This window comes from Bactrocera dorsalis, chromosome 2 (genome assembly GCF_023373825.1).
Source record: "Bactrocera dorsalis isolate Fly_Bdor chromosome 2, ASM2337382v1, whole genome shotgun sequence".
NCBI classification, from domain to species: Eukaryota; Metazoa; Arthropoda; class Insecta; order Diptera; family Tephritidae; genus Bactrocera; species Bactrocera dorsalis.
The window spans coordinates 74,873,249-74,896,647 of record NC_064304.1 but is presented as its reverse complement, the minus strand read 5'-3'; the positions used below and the strand labels follow the sequence as shown (position 1 = coordinate 74,896,647).

Sequence of the window (23,399 nt, the reverse complement as noted above, 5' to 3'; positions counted from 1 at the left end):
CCTCTCCAGTGCTGTGAGAAAGCCACTGTCAAGGCCTTGTCCAATCAGAAAATACATGGGGTGCGTTCGAGTTAAGTAATAATTACAACAGTGCAAAAAATTCACGTTGATCGTCATAGATTGACAAATTTGTCACACTGCTGTCGTGATTACCGTCTTAAACGCACATAAGACGATGTGGTAGGAATTCGATGGCCATGCCTCCTCGAACCCGGAGACGTGCCGACCAATTTTAGCCGGCAGTTTAAAGTGCACCTTTCAACCGACAATAAAATGAGTTGTTGCCATGGGTCTCTCTGCCAATGGTCCAACCTCGCCGCAACAGTTAATTAGTTGGTTGGTTTCATTAGGGATGCAAAACAGAGTTTAAAGTTAATACTCCGAATTTTGGTCCATATACTGAGTTTGCCGACATTTTGGAGGAATGTTCTCGCGATTTCCGTAAGTGGGGGTTCCGCTCCAAGCAAGTGACTGCTGAGGTGGTTTCTGCGAAACTACTGAGCAGAAACTGTCTGTAGAGAAGTGACGGAAATGCCAAAAGATTGTACACCACTAACTTCACCGAAATCTATTGGCCCAGATAGACATGTTGATGCTGAAGCATCTAAGCAAGACAAGGGTAAAATAGTAACCAAGGTCCTCAAACTTGTCGCTGACCACTCTTCACATACTATCTCTTTGCAGACCAATTCAAACCAACTTACCTAACACCTCTTTCCTTATTGTCTGGCACCGTCGAAACAGCCCATTCCCGGGACCTACGGTAAAACACTTGGATGGAAATTGATTTTGCGCTTTCCCCAAAACAGGGTTTAAATATTTGTTACAAGAACAACATCTTCCAAAAATATGAACAGCGACTTTTTAGGAAAGATTGACATAAGAACAATTCCTACTACAACAACGACACATAGCAATACATGTTGTTATTATTTCTTATAATCATACAATCTTACTAGAAACATGATCAAAACTTATTTATTTTTATTTGCATTATCATCATCTCAACAAATTAAACTTAGAAACCTTTACGATATTTCTCCCCAACCGTATAGTCGGTCATTCCTTTTCCCGAAACACCACAAGTTCCAATGCCGACGCGCCCTGTGACAGTATCAGGAGACGCAAATATACTCTTAACTTTCATTCCTGGCTTCTTCAGATTCTTGCTTGTGAAATTAAGCCATTTCTTTTTGTCATATTCTCGCTCTTCCTCTAATTCCTTGAACCTTTGCAATTTTTTTTGTTTTCGTTTTTTCAAATATTCCTTTTGATTAGGATGATGCCGTCTGAAAATAAATATTTTAATTAACAAAATTAAATTATTATACTATAAAGAGGTTAATAAAGGAAAATATATAAGGAATAATTAACATTAATTATTCGAGAAAAATCGTGTTTTTGAAGGAAATATTTTTAAAAAGTTTTCGCTTTAATTTTCGAACATGTTTCCACAAATTTTCGCAAGAAAATCGAAGAAAAATTTTGTTTGGCTATTTTTTCTCCTGGAAGAAAATCAGTTTTTATAAAAAAATACGGCAAATATTTATAGATTTAATGATTAAAATGAAAAACAAATGAAAAATTATTTTTAATTTTTCATAAAATGTGTTCAATATTTATATATTTAGTAATATGGACTGTGAACTATTATTATTTATTTTAGTTAATTTCAAAAGAATAAAAAAACCATCTCGATCAAGAGATGTTGAACATGTAGCAGTCGCCATAGTTAGATTAAGGGGTTAGGCCACTCTAGAATTTTCAGAAAATTGATTTTTTTTTTTCAAATGATACATTATGGTCTCATAAATGTTATCCCGGGCAGGGTGCAATAGCGCCTTGTGAAATGAGGCCTTTAAGGCCTTATTACACTATTGAAAGTGAAATAAGGCCTTTATTTCAAAAAAGGCTTTATTACACTTCGAAAGAGAATTAGAGCCTTAAAGGCCTTATTGCCCTTTCATTTTTTTTTAATGAAACAATAATATTCTAATTCTTTTTGTATTTTATTGAATAGTTACACACAAATTTCACGTTAACCAAAGTTAATAGAACATTAATAATTCTACAAAAAATGTTCATATTAAGAAAAATTAATGGAATATTAATAATTCAAAAAAAGAACCCCAAATCAAAATAAACGAAAGAAAATTAGACAAAAATGTTTTTGGCTTCTTGAACAATGGTCCGACACACTGGACATAAAGTTGACACAGAATTCCTTTTCCAATTTTTCATAACAATCACTGCAAATCTTAAAATGACTACATGGCAATAACAATATATTTCTTTGTTTTTCATAACAAATAATGCATGTCAAAGTATTTTCAATGGTGCAAGGCAGGACAGATGGTAAGGTATCAATTATTGGATCAACCTCATCATTCTCAACCTGTCGTCGTCGTTATACTATCTTGCTCCAGAATCGCGTTCAAAGACACCTCATTATATACATAAGTTATAACTTAACTGGTTAAGACAGTCGTTCACACTGATTATACCATTTTCCAAATTTCTTAAGGTAGTTTTAATCAAATTTTCTGGCGTTTTTTGCCTTTTTAATTTTGCTACACATATTGAAATACTGCCGTCCAATGATTTTTTAAAATCAATTGATTTTGTCACATCTACATCTAGTAAATGGCCTATGAATTTATAAAAACTTCCGTTTTTCGAAAGGTATTTATCCAATTGCCCATGGAACGATTCTATTAAGCTTGTAGTTTTAATGGATTCGTAACAAACGGAGAATTTTGATGCGCCTTCCCAAAAAGAAAGAAGTCATATATGTACATACATATGTTATTTCTTAAAACGGGAGTGTTAAATATTTTATGGAATATACCTTTTTAATCCACTGTCTCTCGAAATATGCTATGAATTGTTCAAAAATGCTGTTTAAATTATAACTCAAAGCCTGATTTTTCAGATTTAGATATCCAAATAATATATCGTCCGGTTTTAACAGCGGTAATATTAGAAATTTGCGAAACAATTGTTTCGCATCATTATCTTTATTTAATTTCGACATGAACTTAGGAAGTTTTGAAGCATTCCTTCGAACAGCTTGTGTAAAATGAAACCAACATGTCTTTAATTTTGTTTGTGGATAAATCTGTGACAATGCTTTTCTTAAGCCATACTCAAAATCCGTGGTGAATGTTGTGGGCTTCATGTCAAAAATATTACTTTGGATGTATTGTAGTACATTCAAAGATTTGTTTGACATTAAAATGTAGATAAAAGGAAATGTCTAAAAAAAAATGTACAAATATTAATTTTACCGCAACAATATTTAAAAAAAATATACTTACATGTTCATTATGAGCAATATGAAATATTAGCAGCTGTTTAAAGCTATTGGAACTACTTATCGGTACTACACCAAAAGTCCCATCTTTAAATAATGACGTGATGAATAATGACGTAATGAAATTGAGTAACCGAAATCCTCTTCAATCACCGTACCACGATAGAATGGCAAATCATTGTCATATTTTGAATTTGTATAATTCTTGCTAATTTCTGGGTCTTCAAAAATTGAAATTGTCATGAAAATTTTGAGGTGCTTTTGGCAAGGCTTCCGATTTTATGTTTATTAATTGCCTTCGCATTTTCCCAAATTCAACCAAATGAGCAGACTCTTTAGCCTTTTTGCAATTCTCATCATACACTTGACGAACACTTGATCTTTTCAATGACATTCTATTAGCGCATTCGAATTTAATAGAATTAATTAAACTTAATTTCTTTATAAATTCATTTTGGGCCTCATGGTTGTGCACTAGGTTTTTATTTGTTTTACAGCAATGTATTGCATTGTTCAAATCCACGGCAATATTGACGGGACATCCATTTTGATAACAATTATAACATTTTGTATTAGTTTGAGAATATTTAAATTTATAAATTTGTCCCTCTGTTGGAATATGTAATGATTTGCTGGTTTTCCTCAAACCCGGAATTATATTATAAACAAGCATATCATCACTTTCCATTTTCACGATTTTGAAGAATAAATTGAACAACACACGTGGTTTAACAAATGACTGAACACGACATTATAACACAGTTTAGTAAACGAAATGCTGTTATCAACAACAACAAAAACAAAAAATTTACCAGTGTAACAAGAGTATCAAAAACGAAAAAAAAAATTAAAACTATTCAGGGAATTAAGATGACGATGTTATTGTGTTACAATAACAAGGAAGACATAATTATATGTTGTTTAGTTTTTATGAAAAATGTGTTCTATTTAATATAAAATAGTACAATTTTGATCACAATAAATCATAAATATAAAAAATTATGCACGTGTGTTCTTCAATTATTTACTTAAAATCTTGAAAATGGTCCGGTGGATGGCCGTGGGCGGCGGCGCGGATGTGGGCGGACGCACGAACCGGCTGACGCGGATGGGAGCGGGGGCGGACGCACAGCCGGAAATCAAATCTTCGTGATAACCCCAATCATATCGGTAGTTGGTTGTCATTTATGTTTAATAAAAAAAAAAATAAGGCTTTATTGCACAATTGGGTAAATTTTCATAAAGGCTTTATTTCTCTTTCGAAGTGTAATAAAGCCTTTTTTGAAATAAAGGCCTTATTTCACAAGGCGCTATTGCACCCCGCCGTTATCCCGAGAGATTATGACAGGGAAAAAATTCTAAATGCCCCATTTTCGTTATCTAGTCGAAGGCCGTTCGTTCGGCAGGGAGCCCACTCAAAACTTTAAACGCGTTTATCTCAAAACTGTTTTTTTCAAGTTGGCCGGAAATATAACCCAACTTACAACCGATTCACTTGAAATTTTGACAACATTTTCAGAAATGCATTATCTACAGAAGTACGGATTTTTTTTGTCTTGCATAGTTTGTTTTTTATTAACAAATTTCGAAAAAAATTTTAGGCCAAATTGTTACTTGTCCCTTTAAATGCCCGAAATATCGAAAAACTCCTACGTACTTCTGTAGCTAGTGCTATTTACAAGCGGAAACCGTTCAACAACTTATTAAAATAAAAAAATTACAGGAGCTGTGTGTCCGGCCGTGGCTCCCGAAAAAATCCTAGGGAGAACGCTGTGTAGCCGCCATTTTTCAATTAATTTTTCTTCAAAAATAGTTATAAGCAATTAATTATATGCTTCTGCTCTCTCCAGACTGAACAAGGAAGCAACGCAAATCGATCTGGCAGTGAACGAGGGCAAGACGAAATATCTCCTGTCATCAAACAAACAGTCGCACATTGGGGCAGAATGCCCTAAAAGTTGGCATCAACTAAACGACTTAAGCTAGGAAGTTGGAAATTGGTAGCCTGATTCATCTTAGTAAAGTAAGTATGTGTACCAAATTTCAGAATATTGCGCTTACAACCGAAGTTTTTAGACTGTATCAGATTTACCTGAACCGTTCATATAGTGATTGGTGGCGACTGCCTTATTTTATATATCGCTCATTTGCTGCAAGACCGGCATAAGTCAAAAAAATCGATTCTCCAGAAAACGCGTTTAAAGTTTTCGACTGACTACAACCTTACACGGTGACTCCAACCTTACACCTCTTCTCAAGCGGAGCATATAAGAGGTATTCATATGAATTTTTCACTCAACATGAAGTATCATATAACGAACAATTCTGCAGCATTAACTCAAAAGTCACGTTTTTTGATTTATACCGGTCTTGCAGCAAATGAGCGATATATATTTATATTGCTACTTTCATCACTAGACCAATTTTCGTTTTGTTGACCGTCATCATCGTAAATATCATCATATTCTTCATCGTTATTATGAATAAGTGGACATATCAATAATTCCAATACTTCAGTTGGTAACTTTTGGTTATTAGTTCTTTTGAATTTTCTCTTTGAACTTATTACCGGATCAGACCTTAGCATAAATGAATTGAATATGTCAATATTAGTTTCCACACGGCCGCATTTTCTTGAATGGTGTTCGCGATATCTTTTAAAATCCTTGTTGCAAGCCTCTTGTGCTTCTTTCGATAATTGGCCGATTGATAGTAAAGCGTGAGAAATTATTTCAGGGCCATGTATTAAAAACTTATGCATTGTTGGATGCATACGATACCAAGGGTGTTTATCCACAAAGTACCTAGCAGTGTCTTGGCAATACTTCGTGAACTTTTCAACATTTATTTCATGTCCGCTGGTTACAGTTATTAATCTATTGTGCAATCTTTTACACAATTATGCAATCTTTTTATTACAGTCCTCTGTGCAATAATCAGACGACATATTGTGTGGTCCAGTAAGGATTGTAAAGTTGCACAGACAAGCGTATTAGTTGCCTTGATGTGTTCTTTGGAAGGATAACATTTCTTTTTTTCTTCCGTTATTACTTTATAGGAAGGAAATTTATCCCGAGCAGCCAATCTTATTATATTGTACTGATTCCTTGTCAACTTGGCATCTACCACGACAGCCAAAGCATCTTCACCTGACAAACAAGTACTTTCGTAATGGCCTGATGAAAATTTTGAACATGTATTTGCGCTATTATAATTCTGAGATAAGCTTTTCATCAAAAGTTTTGATGCCTTCACTTTACCCCTTCCCTTAATTTCATTTGAGTAGCATAACTCAGGACATCAACTGGCGTAGATTCCCTCAAATCTTTTGTTTTCATTCGTTTGGTAAGCTCTGAGCTTTCTTCAAAAGATCTCTCAGGCCGACCACCTTTTTGGCTTGAATTTTTCATAAAACAAATTGAGCAATCCAGCCATGTTTCATTAATTTCATTAAAAACGTCTATTTTTCGGTACGATTTGTTCCAACGAAGTTTAAATTCAGACTTCAGGCGGTTCAATGTTTTATTCAATTCTTCTTTAGTCACTTGCTGAAATTTTGTTTGTTTTTCCAATTCATTTTTTAAAAAAAATAAACTTTTTATCAATTGAGATTTTTTCACAACAAGTTATTTTTGGAATGAGCTCCCTCCGATTGACAAACATTTTTTTTTTAACTAACACCTTAAATGAAAAGTTAAATCAACAACTAAAAGATTATAAAATTAAGATAGTATGGCAACACTGGATTCTATTTGACGATTTACAACTAAAATAATAAAGATCAATGCAGTTCACATTTGTACTTGTAGTTGAGGTTTGACAAACAAATAATCAAAACAAAGCAAAAAAAAAGCTTCGAACTAAACTACAACAAAAGGTAGTACATAGGCACATACATAAATGCGAGCAAATGCCAAAACGCAAAACATCCGCACAATTTTTTTTTCAATTAAGTACATAAATATACATATTACAGGATAATTAAAAAATTTCCGGCCGATCATGCCGGGCTCACTAACTTTTCCATTTTTTAAAACTTAAACTGTAGGAAAATAAACTTATTAAGGTAGGTTTCCGAAAAAAAAAACGACCAAAATGTGAAAATCACAATTAGGCACAAAGTGAATGTAAATGAATCTTTATAAATACCCGATGTTGATGGTTCCATAATTAAAGTTGCTAAATTATAGTCAGCGACTGGAAAATATATATTCAAACTGTGAATAGAAAATGCACAAAAATCAAACTGCACTTATTGTGAAAATAAGCTCTGTGTTTGTAAGGCTCTGAAAGAGAGATTCATCGGTGTACAACAAGCAGCTGGACACTCTTATAGAGATAGTACCTCTCTATTTAGTTCTGCAGCACGAATTATTTTCTCCAAGGGTAAAAAGTCGCACGAAAGACAGTCGCCTTGTCTGAAACCACGTCTACTACTCATATATAAATTCCATATGAATTTTTCACTTTATAAAATATAATACAAGCATCAATAAAATTATGAGTATTAAACCTTGGATAAATAGTGGGCCTGAGGTGTGGTGTCTCAGGTCCTAAAATAATCAAAATCGTGCCATTGCTTTTTATTCAACCAGAAACCGAAAAAGTGGAACAGAGCCCAGAGCTGATTTTTTTACTGAAAATATCACTAAAACCTATATATTGAATTTTAGGGATACATTTTTTTAATAATCTTATATAAAAAATAAGTTGGTTTTTTGTCTGTTCGCTGTAGTCGACTAAACTGTTGCATGAATTTTCAAAACGAGACTTTTCCATTCCATTTTTTTTTGTTTTGTTTTCCAATTAATTTATTTGTAAATTATTTGAATCCTTCAATTTCAGTTGTTTGCTTTCTTTATTTCGGCTATTCAAAAGGTAAATTTTTGAAAATTATTCAGTGAAAACTTTATGTGTGTTTCATACGAAGTGATCAATTACATATTGAAATTTTTTTTGCCTTCAGCATACTCGTACATTGGCAGCCCAAAGCGTATGACCGAGTACTCACAAAATGGCTCTAGATTGCGGAATTAATGAATCGCGATCAATAAGCATGATCGTCACGATGTCACAGCACGACTTTTCAACCAACTACGATTTTTGATGAACTTTATCTTGAAGCAACGTATGTATATATTAATATTTTACGAAAGTTATATTTATTTATTCAAAGTAGTTTCCTTGTGCTTCGATACAGCGTTTAGCCCGGTCAATTAGCATTTCAAATGAGTGTTTAAGGTCATTTTTCAGAATGGTCTTGAGAATATCGGTCGTCGCCTTTTGGATAGCTGAAATGTCCTGAAACCAGTGTCTTTTCATGGGCAAATGAAGTTTTCCAAATAGGTAAAAATCACAGGGTGCCAGATCAAGTGAGTAGGGTGAGTGATTAATAATATGGAGTTTTTTGTCAAAAAATCAGTGACAAGCGTCGACCGATGACACGGCGCATTATCGTGCAACAGGCGCCAGACGGTCTTTTTTCGGTGGTGGCTCCCGTCCTCCTACCTTCTTGGAATCGCATAAACCACTCATGCACATTACTACGGGATAGGCACTGAACACCATAAACTTTTTTAATAATTTGAAATGTTTCAGTAAACGTTTTCCCAAAATTAAAACAAAATTTAATATTTGCTCATTGTTCAAAATGCATTTTACGACCGATGACCAAAAGCTCCAATCACTTTTTGATCGATAACATCGATTGTAGTTATCCAATTGTTTTAAAAGTTTTACGAAATGTCAACAAGAGATCAAACTTTTAATTTCATATACCCACCAATAGGTGGCGCCACCAGAAACAGTTATATTTAAAAAGTTCTGTTTCTTTTGCGACAGACCTTGTATGCTGCTGTTAGATGCTGGATGTACACTGTTGAATGCCAAAAAGTAGGTTTGTCGCACGCACACATTCTTCTTTGGATGCTGGATGGTGGTTACACCAAATCAATTTGATTAAATCATTTTTGCGAAAATTCCTAATCCAGGGGTAGATCCAGAATTATACGAAGTGGTAAAAACCAATATGGTTCATGGACCTTGTGGACACCACAATCCCACTTCGGTTTGCATGTCTGACAATAAATGCACGAAACACTATCCATGTGTTTTTCTTTCGGAAACGCAAACTGTAAATGATGGATATCCACTGTATCCGCGTCGCTCACCAGACGTTGAACAAATGGATCAAATACGTTTGCAAGTACATCACCAAAGAAAGCAATATGGTGGTTATTGGTCTTAAACGAAATGAGATCAGCAAGTATCAAATGAGTAAATTCATGAACGTTTTTCGACTGTTATGCATCTCGCAGAATGGAGAAGACCAAAGAATGTATTTCAACCAGAGAATACAGTACAGCCAGAGGTAACACCGCCAACAATAAAATTGACATTGACGAGTTTTTCCTCAACTTGCGTCAGTGATCCGTTTGCGAGAACATTGTTCTATTCGGAAATGCTTTGATATTATACATGGAATGCATCGTCGAAGAAATGGTTATGAATGATAGCTACTTCGCATGCCACTGAAGTTCGCACACTTTTCGCGATGATCATTTCGACATATTAGTCGTCAAATCCGCGTCAATTACTTGGTATGCCACCGCATCAATTGCGTCTCAAAGTTGGATCAGTCATTACTATGTTTCGCAATTTTCATGCGCCGAAACCGTGTAATGGATACCGACTGATTGTGACGCAGCTATCGAATACAAGGGTGCAGAATGATTAATTCGACGAATTACTTTGAGTTCCAACGATTTGCCAATTCAGTTCAAACGTATTCAATTTCCAGCTAAAATTGCATTTGCAATGACAATCAACAGGACACAAGAAGTGTGTGGCATAAATCTTGTTTTTCTCAAGGCCAGATATACTTGGCGTAGTCAAGAGTTGGAAAGCCTTCTTCTCTGTACATTTACACACCGGAACATAAACCAAAAAATGTGGTTTATCAAGCTGCGTTACATTGAAAAAATGTAGAAAAATCGCAAATAAATTAATTTCAATACAATATGAATTTAACTTTCTTTTCATTTCAAAACTCATAATTTGACGTAAAATATGGTTCACGCCTGCGGTGTCAGCTAGTAGTGTATAGAAATTTTCAAACTTCCGGTTGACTTTACCCGTTATGTGTGGAAGGATTAAAATGTGGAAATAAGGAAATAGGGGTAGTTTCTTTCTCTAATAGCATTGTAACCTTATGTCTGAAATTTATCTAATAAGGTCAATACTACCCTTAGCTCCTATTTACCTAACATAGGTTTTTAAAATTCTGGTAGAATTTATATTATATATTAGGGGTATGCGAATCCAGTTTGATTCGAGTCGAATCGAATCCTTGGATTCGGTTCGATATTCGAGTCAAATCTCGAATATTTCGAATAGTTCCAACTATTCGAATTATTCGAACTATTCGAATAATGCGAATATACGGGTCGAATCTCGGATCGAATAATTCGCGTCGAATATAAATGCTTTAACATAGGTGACGTAGTAGCTAGAAAAACATAATGATTAATTAGTATAGATATATATGTGTATATAAGTCAGAAAAAAGTATCATACATGTTGGTAATTTTAATACTTTCGAGCAAGTATTGCATATTGCTTTTCGGTATCCTTCAGTATTGGGCTTAAAAAAAGTCCAAGCAGGACTCCGATGTGTTGAAGACACAACCTCATTATTACTTCCCACACCAATTTCAGGTTCCACTTCCAAAATCACACTTTCCTCTTCAGAATTATTGGAAGACATTTATTTAATTAAAAAAAAAATAACCAACGTTTGATTTTTTGAAAATTTTAAACTAAAATGACAAATGTACGTCAGATGCATGACAGAGATTCAGATACTACTGGCGCTAATTAAAAAATCATGCAAATAGTCAAATATTAAAATTATTCGAACTATTCGAATAGTTCGAGTAATTCGAATAGTTCGAGTAATTCGAATAGTTCGAATAATGCGAATACTCGGGTCGAATCTCGAATCGAATAATTCGGTTCGATTCGCGTCGAATAATTCGAAATTTCGAATATTCGCAGGCCCCTATTATATATATCGATCAACGCGGTAAATGTCTTAAATTACGTGAAAGTATAATGTTGAATGCATTATAGATTGAGGGATGTAAATCAGGTTCGCCTTCACGAGGTACGTGGTTCAATAATTTGTTTAAACCGACTCAGTACTTTTACTTTCCAGACAATCCCTGTGCTATAATTTAATGCTAAAAATATGTGTGTGGTATTTTTAATAAAAATTTTTAGTGTTAAATATGAAACGAATTGGTCTATGCCATTCTGCTTGGATAAATAATGTTGAATTTCTCCGCAACTTCCTTTAGTACAAAAAGCTATACAACATCTAAAAATATTTCCCTGTCTTTGAGCTTTGCAAATTGCGAGAATTTAAAATGTTCGGTTACTTCGGAATTGTTTTATTTAACAAAATGTTAAGACAATTGATATGAAGATGTACTTTTTAGCATTAAAAATGTATCATTCCATAGTTATGAGCGAAAACGTCTTACTTTAAATTTATGTGATTTTTGTTGATGTTAATTTTAACTTTTGGTACTCGTGATATAAATATGAATTAATGAAAATTTGAACGTCCTTGGTGTAGGGTAAGGTGGGGTAAATTTTACTACGCCTTTTTTTATGAACACGGCCCTAAATTAAAAAAATTATGTGTGAACATAGCCTTCCTGAGTTAGCGAAAAGTTATGTAGTTTGACTTTGTATCATTACGCACCCAAAATTAAGCCGTCTTTTGTGATTTTCGCAAGTTTGACTTCAATTTTTAGCAAAACTTGCTTAAGCATTTAGAAGTGTTAAGTAGTGATATTTTGCAAGTAAATAAAAATTAATTTAATAATATTGCGGCGAACGCGGATGATAGAACACAATCGAATCAACGATAAATTGCAAGAAAAAGAAATTCGTAGTTGCCAGAATGTTCGAGTGACGAAGTTTTGTTAAAGAACTACTATATAAGGACTGCCGAATTGTGTAGCAGACACAGTTCTAGTTGAAGTACTGCCGGGTAAAGGGCAATTGAGATATAATAGCCCTGACAGATGAGCAAAATTAATACGCATTAAGCAACGCATTGAAATTTTATGGTGACGATCATGAAATTTGTTTATTTATTAAAAAAAAAGTGAACTAAAAATGAACTAGAGAAATTATTAATAGGAATTTTTGTATTTTTTAAAAGCAATAATTGCACGAAATTCTTGTGCATTTACATACGTCAAATGCGCAAGTAAATGTAATGCAAATAAGCGCTGTCGTCTGTCAGGGCTATAAGCAAGTTTAGATAATGAATATTAAAGCGTTAAGTTGGAATTAGAAATAAAGATAAGTTAATAATCATTAAATTGGGACTTTTATTTAACAATCCAGTAATCGAACTCAAGAGTGCATTACAAGGCAGACGACTTATCGAGAAATCCATTACAATATTTAAGTGGTGAAAAAAATACCTAACTGTTTGACTTATGTCAAACAAAGAAGTTCGATAATGTACCATCTCATACTACATTGGTTATTCGTGATCATTTCGCCACATTTTCAATTAATATCGTGCCACAACCACCGCATTCTCCTGATTTCTAATACCTTCGTGTAACTTCTGGCTATTCAGCAAATTCACATAACCACACCGAGGACACCGTTTTGACTCAATTGAGGATATAAAAACTGAATCGAAAAGGCGTGATTGCCACCACGACGGACGATTTTTCCAAATGCTGTGATGACTGGAAAATTCTTTGGCATAAGTGTATTGCAGCGGGAGGGGATCACTTTGAAGGAAATGAAGTGGACAAAATTCAATTTGATCACAGCAGTACATTATTTTAAATGTAAAGCATAAAATCATAGACAATGCCAAATTATATGTTTTGAAGTTCCACTTATGAAGCTTATTTGACATATTTTGTTTCAAGCAATGCTGACCTAATAATCTTTATATTCAATCATTTTTTCATCTACGGTTTGAAATTCTTCGTGGAGAATTTCATTGAATTCTATTTTTGTATTTTTTTTACTTTGAAAACAATTATTGGCAAAGACCTGTGTAAAATTCTCTACCCATACCATGCGTAATGTTGGAATATTTACTACAGCAAGAAAGTAATATACAAACATACTTTTAATTTTAGTCACATAACATTTTAACTTCGTTCCATTAGTTTATGTCTCTTACAAATTTGTTTCATCATAAATTTTTTGATAGACTTCATCTGTAAAAAACTTGGTCAAATATTTGTTTTTTTTTACAGGATCGGATTATTGAGTCGGTAACCCAAAATCAACCATTTATGATTCAAAAATAAAATTTTCAAAGATTTCAACCAATACGTTTTTGGAGTGATAACTAAAAACCAATTGTAAATAATACAAAATTATCAAAGTATAAACAGAAAATACATGAGAAAAAGAATAAAACTTACCGGGTTTGTCCGGAAAGTAATAAGTAAAATTTATTGAACCAAACGTCACAATTCTTTAAAAACTTTCAAAATAGGTTTTTTCTGCGTCGATTCAGCGCTGCCAGCGCGATTTTCAAGCATAGAAAGCGTCATGACGATTTGTCCAGCAGGAACAAATTCTTGGTGGACGATGTCTTTGATGTCAAGAAGGACAATGAGCATCGTTTTCACTTTGAATTTGCTCATTCTTCCGGTTTTCATCAGCGACCTCTTCCCGGCCCTCCAAAAAGCCTAGGTGTCACCAAAACACACCACTTCTTTCTAAAACATCTGGGTAAGCTTGCTTGATTATATCAAACATCTCTGTCGCAGATTTACCGAGTTTCACATATAATTTAATCGCGTACCTCTGCTTTAACGAACGCTGCATTTTCGGTTTGCACCACTCACAGAAACACGTCGCACGAAAATGCGGAAGGTATTCGGAGACAATTGCCCAGCCGCTCGTTCGTTAGTTAGGAACGCCCTCTACCGAATCCAGTCGGTGCGCGCACGCTCTGAAGTACTACAGTCGCGGCGGGAGAAAATCAGTCCTATTACTTTGCGGACAAACCCTGTATGGATAATACAAACACTTTTACCGTTGTGAATAAGACACGATTTCTTATTTTCATAGGAATGATTCACATATTGGCCGATATATGCTGTACAAATTCACTAACTAGGGGCTAGGGGAAGTATTGGTCTGATTCAACCCATTTTTGACATACAGACATTTTATTATAGGAGAAGGACTATCCCTTAATTTCACTTATATATTGGGTTGTCAAAAAAGTCTTGCGGTATTTTCGCTAGTTGGCGCTGAAAGCGCGTAGTTTTAGTTTTATTCGTCGCATCGTTTTAGTTATTATAGTTTTATTCGTTGCTATACCTTTTTGGAAAGCTCATTTCCCGCGCCAACACTTGTTTGATTGATTGTCGTTCGTGAGCTATAGCGTCGCAAACATGGAGCAAAATAAAGAGAAAATACAGCATATTTAACTGTACTACTACGATAAAGGCAAAAATGCATCACAAGCCGCCAATAAAATTTGTGCAGTTTATGGACCCGATACAGTTTCCATTTCCACCGCACAACGATGGTTTCAACGTTTTCTTTCTGGTGTAGAGGTGGTCGAAGATGCGCCACGCTCCGGAAGGCCTGTCGCGCTGAATTGGTCGAAAGAGATCGGCATAGTAGCAGCCGTAGCATCGGTCAAGAGCTGGGCATGAGTCATCAAAAATTCATTTCAATAAAAAAAAAATTCAATAAAAATACCGCAAGACTTTTTGACAATCCAACATATATCACACTTTGAGCGACACTTTTGATCAAAAGTCAACCATAGGTACCGGTTTCTAAATATTCGGTACCTAGGGGCTTGAACAGTTTTCATTGGATTTAAACAATTTTTGGTCATAAAGTAACACCCACTTAGGACATGATTCGCCCAATTTATGCCGTTTTATTAATTTCTTATTGATTTACGTACTGGAAACTGAACGCATCAAGTGGAATTTAAAATTGTGTTATATGGGAACAATGTAAGAAGAATGCCACGCACTAAATTTTGTCGAAATCGGTTGGACGGGCCTCGAGATATGAGATTTCACCAAAAAGTGGGCAGTGCCACGCCCATAGTTCAATTTTCACAGCAACTCCTATAAAGCTATCTTATACCATTTAATGTCTCCGGCGTATTTAATTATTGATTTATCGCGCCGTTATATGGGGAGTGAGCAGATTTGTACTCAGAAAATTTGGTTGTTATAGCTCAAGTGGTTGAGGAGATATGTACATTAAACTTGTTAGAGGGCGGGGCCACTCCCACATTTAAAAAAAAAAATTTTCCCACAGGTCCCCCTTGCTTCTGCGATCCTCTGTACCAAATTACACCTTTTTATGCTAATTTAGACGTAGTTATGGCACTTTATAAGTTTTCGGTTAATGGCGATTTGTGGGCGTGGCAGTTGTCCGATCACGCTCATTTACGTACTTGAAATTTTTTTTGAACTAAATTTCATCGAGATATCTCAATTTTTACTCAAGTTACAGCTTGCACGGACGGACGGACAGACAAACAGTCAACCAGATTTAAATTTTTCTCGTCATCTTGATCATTTATATATACATATATAACCCTATATCTATCTCGCTTGGATTTAGATGATACGTACAACCGTTAGGTGAACAAAACTATAACCCTACACGACGGGGGTAACCAATTCACAAATACATTTGTAAAGTTTCATCTCTTATACCAATACAATAAGTAACTTTTTGTCTTGAAATGGAAAACTCTATTGTAAGAGTAGCAACATTCATCATACGAAATTTTTGAATGTGTAAGAATATTGACAATGAATCCGTTAAAAATTGCCGCAATTGAATCGCCATTCGAAGAAAAATTTGAAGCATCGTAAATGATTTGAAGTGTCAAGTAAGATGCAAATATTTTATTAAAAACCCGAACAATTGTCGTAAAAACTATTAAATATATTTGATAATATATTATGGAAATTTTATGCAGCCATATATACTACTACTATTACCCAGTATTTCCTCGGCAAATCTTATAACTTGCATTAGCAGTAATTGTACAATTGCGACAAAGCATCATGGGAGCCGTTGTAGAAGCATTCAAAAGCTTTGTGACATCACATTTCAAAATTTGTGATGTACAAACGTGAAATTTATAGGTAAACAAAAAAATATTTAACATTTATAAACACAATCTTTGTTTTTTAATACTTAAGTTGTAACAAAGCTTTTTACTGCCCCTGCTTCTTACGAGTATAATTTGGTGAGGTATACTCGCCATGTCCAGGGTTCGTTACAATAAATTTGTAAATATTGGGGCTCTTCTGCGAATCGTACTTTATATTATTTTATATTATAATTTTAATCAAAGTTACAAAATTGTCTACCGCGTTATAGTTTCAGCTTTACAACATTTTAAAGATTTCCATTAGATGCAATTTATATAGCTACAAATGCCCCAGGAAGGAGTGCATTTAACAGAGTTGAACGACGCATGGCACCTCTCAGTCGCGAATTTACTGGTGTACTATTAAATCATGATTTGATAGTTAAATGTGAAACGATTGCATGTTGCGGTTAAAACGTTGTAGTCTTTGTAAATTATTAAAAGAACAATTTTTACCACCACCTCTGTTAATTAAACAGACATCAGAAGGTTATGGAGTCACAGGGAGTGATGATAACGGCGCTAAGTTTGCTCCATTATTACTACAGATATTATTAAATCTCCACGCATCATCCCATCTGAAACAAGTTCCATATGATAGCTATTGCCCTAGTGTCGAGTCATACTTATTTAAAAGATCGTGTAGCATATGTGGCCTATATTTTTCTTCATATAAAGCCACCAATCAACACAAAGAATCACATAAAAAACAAGAGCTGATACCTATCGCGAAAATTCGTCCTCAAAGAATTGCGGCTAGACGTGTCCGAGAGATTCTCTGTTTAGTGAATGATGACGATGTTTTATGGATGGAAGAAGACGATGTTGATACGAAAGATGTTCCTGACATCCAAATTAAGAACGAAAATGAAGTGCCTGATTTACCAGTAATAAATGATATAAAGGAGTGGGTCAAAAGTCCATGGACACAAGATGATTAATTTTTGTATTTTTAATTAGCATAATTAAGTATCTATTATTTCTTGACTAGTCATTCGTTGTGTCTGTACTTTAATATTTAACTAAATGTTATTTTTATTAAAGATTATTCAATAAATATAAGAATAAATAAAATAACTTTATTTTTTTTTTATTTTTTGATAAATCCACAAAATTGAAAAATGTGTGACGTCACGAAAGGGGGGGCTAGTTCAAAATGTGAGAACTTGTGACAAGGACGGGGGGTGGGGTTAAAAAGTCCTTAAATTCGTGTGGTGTAATTTATGGATGGCCCCTTACCGACGAATTAATAAGATGACAAAGAAAGAAAATTTTCGAGTCCCGAATATTGAAAAACGGCGACATGAAGCAAAACGTTTCCCATACTTTTCGTCACTCGATTTGAATAGTGGGTACTATCAGATCGAAATGGCACCCGATAGTCGGAAATAAACTGCTTTTATCACAACTGACGGATGACGTTTGGTCTAAAGAATGCAACAGCTGTGTTTAATGGACTCATGGCAGAAATCCAAAGACGAGTGGAAACGGAGCTGCATTATATGGATGACATCCTAATTGGCAAAAGGGGATTCCGTCCGAACTATCGATTTATTAAGGTGGTTACGCGGCCTTGGAGGCCCACAGCACCGCCTAAGAACAGCCAGGAACAAAAGATCCAGGTGGACGAGGAACCGACTCACTGCGGCATAAACTCAGCTGAACAGGTTGCGACTGCCGCTGTCGTTGAGGGAAAGCGGGACTAGTCTCCCAGTGAGCAAGAAGGGATGCTGCCCTCCACTCAGGAGCTCGTGGTTGGTGACGACGACGTGTCTCTGATCGAGCCAATTCTGTGACCTCTAGCACCTACATTGTTGACCAGGTGAGCCTGCACCAAGAGACGGCAGCCTCGGCTATCATCCCGAGTGGGTTCGACCCGGATGGCCTGGTTATCCTTCTGATCCAGAAACCGTCGGTCTTTAGAGGAAAGGTAAAAGGCATGAATTCAAAATATAACAAGGTAATTTGGGATCTATCTAGCCAGAGACCTGTAGTGGTTAGAAGGGATTTAGATTTCTTTTGTATTTCAGTTTCTAAAGCCGGATATATGTAGTTGCGGTGCAGATGAAGGACAGGGTAGGTTCTAACTTCGTCCTTGCAGCGGAGTCCTTTCCAGGATAGAATGCCACAGCAACAAACAGTACACAGGCTTTTTAATAAAGCCAAGCTCACGGGCAACTGGAAGGAATATAGGTAGCACCTAATAACCTATAACAAGCTGCCCTGAGGCAGCCAGACTGCACAAGGCTTTGTCTAGAGGCAAGACAGATACAGTATTATCCATTAAAAGACAGAATGGGATCTATACGACTAGCGCAGAGAACAGGGCAAGTGCAAGCGCATTTTCCGGAGACAATTCACGTTGACCTAAGTCCACCAATGGGACTTTAGAAGTAGGCCAGATCGTCTGGATTGGATGACTGCAAGAAATATGCTCATTGCAGACCCTAATAAGTGAGTACTGGCCTCCTTCTCGAACTATGTGTAAGTCACCAGGGACGGACGGGATCTTTCCAGCTCTTTTGCAACAAGGTATGCAAAATCTCTTGCCACACCTAGTAGGACTGATGGGGGATAGCCTTGCGATGGCGTATATCAGAACCATGGAGAATAGCGAAGGTAATCTTCATATCCAAGGTAGGTAGGAGGGACAACTCGCTTTCCAAATCATTCCGGCCAAATAATTTCACATCCTTCATGCTAAAATGAATGGAAAATATTGCGGACGACCATATAAGACCGGAGGCGCTGACAAATCTACTAACACTGCTCTGTACCAACTCACGGCTGAACTCCAGAATTCGCTGGATAATGGCGAGGTTGCGATATGCGTCTTTTTTGACAACGAAGGAGTTTTTGATAATGCGTCTCACGCAAGTGTGATCAAAGCACTGGAGAATAAGATCTAGAGACGAAACATACCATGCTAGACGGCGTAGCAAAGAAGACTAACTTTACAAAGAATTTTAGTTTCTATCGGCAGTAAGGCGGAGTGGAATAACTCCACGTTCAATATACTGTTGAGAGGCAGCACTATCCAGTGGTACACTGACGTCTCAAAAACTCTAGAATGCATTGCTGGACCGCATACTAAACTATCCATATCAATGGGGCGTTTTCAAGCAGAAGTCTTTGCTATAAATCAGTGCGCAGAACTCAATCTCCACCGCAACCATCGTATCGCCATTCTTAGCGACAGTCAAATGGCACTAAAGGCGATATCAACGTATGAGGTTAAATTGCTTCCAGTAAAAGAGCGTGTGGAAAATGGGGAGAGAATTGCATTGACATCAGACAGCAGGAATGTGCACGGCCAAGTTGCTCCTGGGAGGGTGCAACTGGATTGTCTAGCAATTTGCAGAAGCAGGTTTAAGGGCCTAAGTTTCATCTACCTGGACAGGGATCACATTACCTCAGTAGCGCCCAGTAGGCTCTTGGAATTATTCAGGATGCTGGACCTAGGTGACCATATATGATGAAGGAGAAGGCACAATAACCCTAAATCGCAGTGCAATACCTTATTATTAACTATCTATGTACCGATCTTCATATTCAATTTAAGATAATTTTGCACCATTTAATACAAAACAAATGTTAGGCATGATTTAGTGAAGCTTTTGGGGATAAAAAATTAAAAATGTAAATGTTGAGATTTAGAATAGCATTCGAGATTAAAATAGGGTTGAGTTTAATATCGCGCCGGTTAATTTTGGCTCACTGTACCTAAACGAGAGAACCAAATTGAAAATTTTAAACACGCATGTATGCTTAAATTATCGAACTTTATTTTAAAACATATTTTATAAAAATCGGTTCAAAAATTTTTCCACAAATTCACTTTAAAAAATGCTTTTTTTTTTTTGCAAATTTCTAAATATATGCTAGTGTATTTTCATTTGTTGTGCATTGTACCAAACCAATTATGGATACATTTTCACGCACATATGTATATTACTTATGAATTATAAAAACCGCTAGTAATGTTTTTAATTACTTTTGATTGTTAATTTCTTTGTAAATCTTTAAATAAAATACACCTTTTTCTGCATTGAGTTCAATAATGCGAAAAACCAAAATGACTGCCTAATTTGAACTGTCAAATTACCGAGAAAGCACGAACAAAAGGGAATAAATTAAACCCACTTAGCAATAAATGTATTAAGTGAATGCGAAAAGGTGTTCAATGCTAAAATACTGTGGATGGCGAAGCAAGTGTTGGACCAGTCAGGGTTATTAAGGAGTTCTATGCGAAAAAATTTGATACACCGACCAGGGCTATTCTTTTAAAGCGCGGCCGAAGGCCGCCAATGCAGAAAGGAATGAAATGCTAAAATACTGTGGAGGAAATCCAGATGAAGCATTATTTTACAAATTTAAGTATAAAACAAAATAAGACTTGATATTTCTTAACCGTTCAATATACCATCTAATACATATGTGTGCTGGGAAGCATAACGGTACTTTTCATATGTTTACCCGTATTTAAAAATTTGGCGTTATGCAAAATACGTTTTCGGTGTTATTCGGCATTATTAAAAATAAAAAATATTATAAAACAATGTGCGAAATTGCAAATGGTGAGTAATAATAATAAATAATAAGATATTCTAATATTGGAATATATTCTTTAGGAACGCGGTCCACACGGGTTAAGTGGAGCTTTATGTGTGTTGGCACCGAGCTGTGCACGCATGAACAAGGTTCCAAAGACTATTTGGAAAGGGGGCAAATTTGGGTATTTTGTGTGCTACAGGGGCACGTGCACAAAAAAGCCACGTGTTTCAGTAACCATCGGGACATGGTTTGAAAATGTCCGCATCAGTGTCCTTCGGATGTAATTTTTGATCTACTGCTTTGCGTGTCGTATGTCCCGCGAAGAAATATTGCGCGGAGACTATACAAATGACGTGAAAACTTCGTCATCTGCAACAATATCAGACTGGTATAGCTATTGCCGAGAGGCCGTGGTAATATACCAGTTGGACCACCAATATGAATAAGGAAAAATTGATGGTCCGGGAAAAATTGTTCACATCGCCGAGAATAAATTTGGGCGGCGAAAGTACAACAAAGGTAATACTATTTCCTTATACAATGAATTTAACTCTAATAACACTGGGTTCTTGGGATGATTGAAGATGGTAGCAAGGACATACGCCTCGAAGTATGTCCTGACAATCTTCGAAAGGCGGACATTTTAATTCCATTGATCCAGAAGCACGTGGCTGAAGGAAGCATAGTTCGGACGGACTGCTGGCGGGCATATGACGCATTACCAAATTTTGGGTACGTCCACCAAAAAGTGAATCACAGTGACGACACCAACCCTTTCGGTTCCGAAGATGGTGTTCATAGGCAGTGAATTGAGTCGCAATGGCGCGTAGTGAAACGTTTCTTTTACAAAGCCAATTATAATCACACCGCCAACTTCGCCGACGTCATCGTCGAATATATGTATGTGGCGGCGATCTATTCAAAAACAAGAAAAGGATCCCATTGTATCATTAATAGATTCAATTAATTATATGTATATGTATATACAATGCACTGAAACATTTTGGATTTTTTGAATCTTAGTCGATTACACTAAGTCCTTGCGGTAGCTTTAACTATATATCTTTCCAGCTGTACCTTCAGATCGCAGCGCCAAAGAAATCGGAATTTTGCCCTTCCTCTAATCACACTTTTTACCTCGAAATCAAGGGGTGTTATTCTAAATCTTAGCACTCTAACTGTTTCCGTTATTTACTCAACTCACCTTGCCGAAGGAAAAACTTCATTTCGGGTTGTACAATCCCGTAATTCGCTTACTGTAGTAGTTGCCCTATTTTGATAAGTATCAAACACTACACTGACTTCGCCTTCGCTACTAATGTCTTCTATAATTGCATCGTAGTATTTACCATCCTCTATCCATCTCGCTTGGCATTTATCTCCTACTTTCCAGTTTTGTGGTGCTGTTACCAATTTTTCTGCCTCTATCAGAGCAGCTTCAATTTCATCGTAATATTCGGATATGTTAACTCCGGATACGGGTTCAACATATAAAGATTTTTTCTGTTCTTCAAACTGAGTTTTAATAAGATCATTAGTTAATTCAATTACTTCCAGAAGTCCTTCCTTTAATTTTAACAATTCGATATTTGCAGGATCAGTAAGCAGTCCAGCCTCAACCTGTAATTAGGAGAAAATTACAAGATTAAGAAAAATAAATATATAGTCTTGACTAAATAATTAATTCGGACAAATTACAATATTAAGAAATATATATTATTAAATTTTAAGCATTTGTATCAGCTCATTACCAAAGTGTTTTACCTGCTGCAACTGCAATTTATAATTTTGAAGATCATCAGCCATTTCAAGAGGATATGTAGAACTTTTATAACATATAGTCAAAAACTCTTTTACTAATACCCTACTTTAGATTTAACTTTCATAGGTACACCGTGTATGGACTTTCAAAACAATGCCAAACATAACTCTTACTAGGTACCTCGGTTGGCAATAAAAAATTTCTTAATATCTGTATAGTGATAGTGATAATGCGGATGTAGACTGCATTTTGCGAATGTTTAGTAATAGTTATCTAATAAACGTGCGATTCTATACTGTGATACAGTCTCAAGTTTCTAAATTTGAGATTTTAACCGTGCGATTCTGTACTGGGAGACAGTCTCAAGTCTCTAAATTTGAGATTTTAAGTTAGAGACAATTTTTGAGACTTGAGACGATTTTGCTATTCTGTAAGTGACAGTCACAAAATCTATTACATTTCATCATTCAGAGATGTTTTTACACTTGAATGGAAATAAATATGTCGATAACAAATATTAAAATTTCTATAACATCGTTAAAAAACATAGTTATCAATAAAAATGAAAATAT

General features: G+C 35.5%; 1 protein-coding gene across 1 annotated transcript; it reads right to left on the bottom strand.

Annotated features, from left to right (window-relative positions):
- Window positions 1-956: 956 nt before the first annotated feature.
- Window positions 957-22,998, bottom strand: LOC105221843 (survival of motor neuron-related-splicing factor 30). The gene is made up of 3 exons (XM_049450252.1): window positions 22,830-22,998; window positions 22,270-22,685; window positions 957-1,289 (listed from the first exon to the last, which is right to left on the bottom strand). The coding sequence occupies exons 1-3, from the start codon at window positions 22,869-22,871 to the stop codon at window positions 1,019-1,021; spliced, it is 729 nt and encodes a 242-aa protein (XP_049306209.1). The 5' UTR covers window positions 22,872-22,998; the 3' UTR covers window positions 957-1,018.
- Between the last annotated feature and the right edge of the window lie 401 nt (window positions 22,999-23,399).

What these genes read in the sequence shown, in the direction of transcription:
- LOC105221843 (XM_049450252.1), bottom strand. Translation starts at nt 22,871, where the DNA reads ATGGCTGATGATCTTCAAAATTATAAATTGCAGTTGCAGCAG. An exon ending in ATAAATTGCAGTTGCAGCAG is followed by an intron (nt 22,686 to 22,829) that starts GTAAAACACTTT and finishes TCCTAATTACAG; the next exon opens with GTTGAGGCTGGACTGCTTAC. An exon ending in GAAGTTTTTCCTTCGGCAAG is followed by an intron (nt 1,290 to 22,269) that starts GTGAGTTGAGTA and finishes ATTTATTTTCAG; the next exon opens with ACGGCATCATCCTAATCAAA.